Source organism: Crocuta crocuta, unplaced genomic scaffold (assembly GCF_008692635.1).
Source record: "Crocuta crocuta isolate KB4526 unplaced genomic scaffold, BGI_CrCroc_1.0 scaffold693, whole genome shotgun sequence".
Classification (NCBI taxonomy): Eukaryota; Metazoa; Chordata; class Mammalia; order Carnivora; family Hyaenidae; genus Crocuta; species Crocuta crocuta.
Genome location: NW_027527545.1, coordinates 119,134 through 122,554, shown reverse-complemented (window position 1 = coordinate 122,554; position 3,421 = coordinate 119,134). Strand labels below are relative to the sequence as shown.

General features: G+C 45.8%; 1 protein-coding gene across 1 annotated transcript in view; it reads left to right on the top strand.

Annotated features, from left to right (window-relative positions):
• The window catches only part of LOC144232473 (adhesion G protein-coupled receptor E2-like), a 26,524-nt gene that overhangs the window by 17,451 nt on the left and 5,652 nt on the right, over positions 1-3,421 (top strand). The window contains 4 exon segments of the mRNA XM_077765313.1: positions 1,269-1,335; positions 1,602-1,693; positions 2,774-2,942; positions 3,027-3,137. Coding sequence (XP_077621439.1) covers positions 1,269-1,335; positions 1,602-1,693; positions 2,774-2,942; positions 3,027-3,137 — 439 coding nt within the window.

The window sequence follows — 3,421 nt, the reverse complement described above, 5'->3', positions numbered from 1 at the left end:
CGAGTGTTTTTTTTTTTTTTTTTTTAAATAACAATTTTGGCTTAAGTCTTCATACTTTATTTTCTTTATTTATTTAAAAAAAATGTTTATTTATGTTTAAGAGGGAGCGCAAAAGCAGGGGGTGGGCAGAGAGAGAAGGGGACAGAGGATCTGAAGCAGGCTCTGCACTGACAGCCCAGTCTGAGCATCAGGCTCAGACCCACAAACTGAGAGGTGGCGACCGCAGCCGAGGTCACATACTCCACTGGTTGAGCCACCCAGGCACCCCATGAATGAAATATCTTTTAAGGAGTTGAAAATGTCCTCAAGTTAGATTTTGGTGCTGGTTGCGTGACTATGAATATTCTAAAGATGACTGAACTGTATAGTTTAAATGGCTGAATTTTATGGTATGTAAAATATATCTCAATAGAGCCATGAAAAAAAATGAAAACCAAGCTGATGGGTTTTGCAGCAGGATGAAAAAAAATTAAGTTGAACAGCACAAGAAAGGCCCCAAAAAGCATGTTAGGTTCACAGGATTCTCAAAAACTGTTAACATGTTCGTGGGCTTTTCCTCACTCCAACACTATTTATCTCAGAAACAGCATTCACCATTAATATCTCAGCTAAGGGGCACCTGGCCGCCTCGGTCAGTTGAGTGTCTGACTCTTGATTTCAGCTCAAGTCATGATCCTGGGGTGGTGAGTTCGAGCCCAGAGTTGGGCTCTGTGCTGAGCACAGAGCCTGCTTAGGATTCTCTCTTTCTTGGGGCCCCTGGGTGGCTCAGTTGGTTAAGCATCTGACTTTGGCTCAGGTCATGATCTCATGGCTCATGAGTTCAAGCCCCATGTCGGGCTCTGTGCTGAACACAGAGCCTGCTTAAGATTCTCTCACTCTCTCTTTCTCTCTCTCTCTCCCCTGCTTGCTCTCTATCTGAAAAATGAAAAACCAGAAAAACTCAGCTGAAAGTATAATTTTCTTAGAGAATCTTCCTTAGCCATCCCAACCCCTCAGACTCCAAAGTCAGCATGACACCCAATGATACATTCTTATAGCTCCACATTTTCATTTTATTCTTACAGTATGTTTAATTGTGTGTCTCCTACTCCGTGTGAGATTTGTGGGGCTTAAGACCCTGTGTACGTTCTTTACCACTGTGTTATCAAAGCCAGTGGCAGAGCAATCACAGAGGAGTCAATATTTGTTGATGAATGAATGAATGAATTTATATAATTGTTCTATATTCCTAAGGACGAATGCATTTTTTTACCCTCTCTCTCACTCAGCTGCTGGCTCCGTGCAGAAAAGATATTTATATGGAGTTTCCTTGGACCAGTTTGTGCCATCATCTCTGTGAGTAGTGACATCAGAGCATCCTCAATGCTCAGCTGAGGGTCATTAGAAGAGCAGAATCATAAGGGGGTGGGCGGTGACAGGGGCAGGAATGTCCCTGGATTGTTATGAGTTTGCTTGGTTTTCTAAGACCCCTCCTAAAACTGTAAGCTCTAACATAGTGACTTAATATGAAAACTACTTAAACATGGGATTGATGTGGGGCAGATTAAATACAGATGATCGATTGACATTGTATCCAATAAACCTTCTGTGGTTTCCTGAAGGTCAATGTAGCACTGCTTCTGATGACCCTTTGGATTTTGCATAGCAAACTGTCTTCCCTCAACAGTGATGTATCCACCCTCCAGAACACAAGGTAAGATGCAGGAAGGAATGACAACCCCACCAGCATGTGTGGTTCTGAGGGCAAAGCCATGTGCCTCAGCAGCCCTTAATGTTTCTTCTCAGGGTCTTCTGAGGGGACCCAGAGGAAGGAAATGTAGCTATCCTTCTCAGTCAGAAGAGCTGGCACTGTGGCCGAAATGTGCAGTCCCTTTCCAACCCCAGCTCGTTACCTCCCTCAGCAACAGGAAGAATCGACACTGGTCATCCAACAGTCTTTGGATTTTGCCAGCAACCCTGTGATGAATGTGCAGAGAACATTTGTGTTCCCACACAGCACTGAGAAAACCCCGTGACTCTTTCCACAGCCCAGCCTCTGCTTGCACCCCCTGCCTCAGTTCAGGCTCCTTCTCACCCCTATTTTGTTCTTTTCTCTGGAGAAAATCCTAGTCGATGTCAAATCTTCTGGGAGGCAAGGGCAATCCCTTGTTCCAGCAAACTTTGTGCAGATTTAATGCTATTTCTTCCCTGTTCCTACCGTTATTCTTTCCAAATGAAAATAGAAATCTTGCCTTTGTTATTTTTAAAGTTTATTTATTTTGAGAGAGAGAGAGAGAGAGAACACATGCACAAATGGAGGAGGGGCAGAGAGAGAGAAGGAGAGAGAGAATCTCAAGCAGGCTCCAAACTCACAGTGTGGGGCTCGAACTCACAAACCATGAGATCATGACCTGAGTCTAAGTCAGACGCTCAACTGAGTCACCCAGGTGCCCCTTGCCTTCGTTATTTTTAGTGCCCAGGTCCCAGCACAGAGCCTCCGCAGTAGTGTTGGTTGCATGAATTTCAGGGTCTCCATGGAGCATCATAAAACTTTTGAAACTTACATTATGAAGTATCCTCATCCTCCTGGGTCCAAATCAAAACACTATCCTGGTCCCAGGTGGCATTTTTACTGTAGGGAGTCACTGCCAGCACAGATCAAAGCTGATCACAAGTCAGTCTGAGAACTCATCACCGACAGCGGGAGACAGGAGCATCCACGGGGTGGAGATGAGAATGGCTTCTGTTGCGCTGTCCCTGGTGCACAGCGAGCCCCCTTCCTCCTCCTCCCCAGGATGCTGACATTGAAGGCGACGGCTCAGCTCCTCATCCTGGGCTGCACGTGGTGTCTGGGCCTCCTGCAGGTGGGGCCAGCCGCCCACGTCATGGCGTACCTCTTCACCATCATCAACAGCCTACAGGGCGTCTTCATCTTCCTCGTCTACTGCCTCCTCAGCCAGCAGGTACCACTGTCGCGCCCCCATCCAAGACCCTTCCTGTCCTCGCCCCTCTCCGTGAGCTGACCCAAGCGCCCTCTGCCTCTGCAGGTCCTGGAGCAGTACAGGAAATGGTTCAGAGGACTCAGGAAAACCAAAGCCGAGTCTGAGAAGTACACACTGTCCAGCAGGGTCGTGTCTGATGCCTCCAAACCCAGCACGGTAAGATCACATATTGCTCCCACGTACCTCAGTCACTGAGCTGCTTGAGTACCATCTGCCCATCACATGGAACAACTTTATGATGCTCTAGGGTGGCTCACTCTTGGTTTGCTTTTTGACTCCTTGACTATTAGCAATGGTCTCTTTTTAAAGATTCGTTTAAAAATATGTTTTGCTCCTACTCCTCTGGGAATTGTGTTCATCTTTTTCTGTGTGTGTTGCATTTATTATATTATATTATATTATATTATATTATATTATATTAATTGATTAATTCTGGAAAT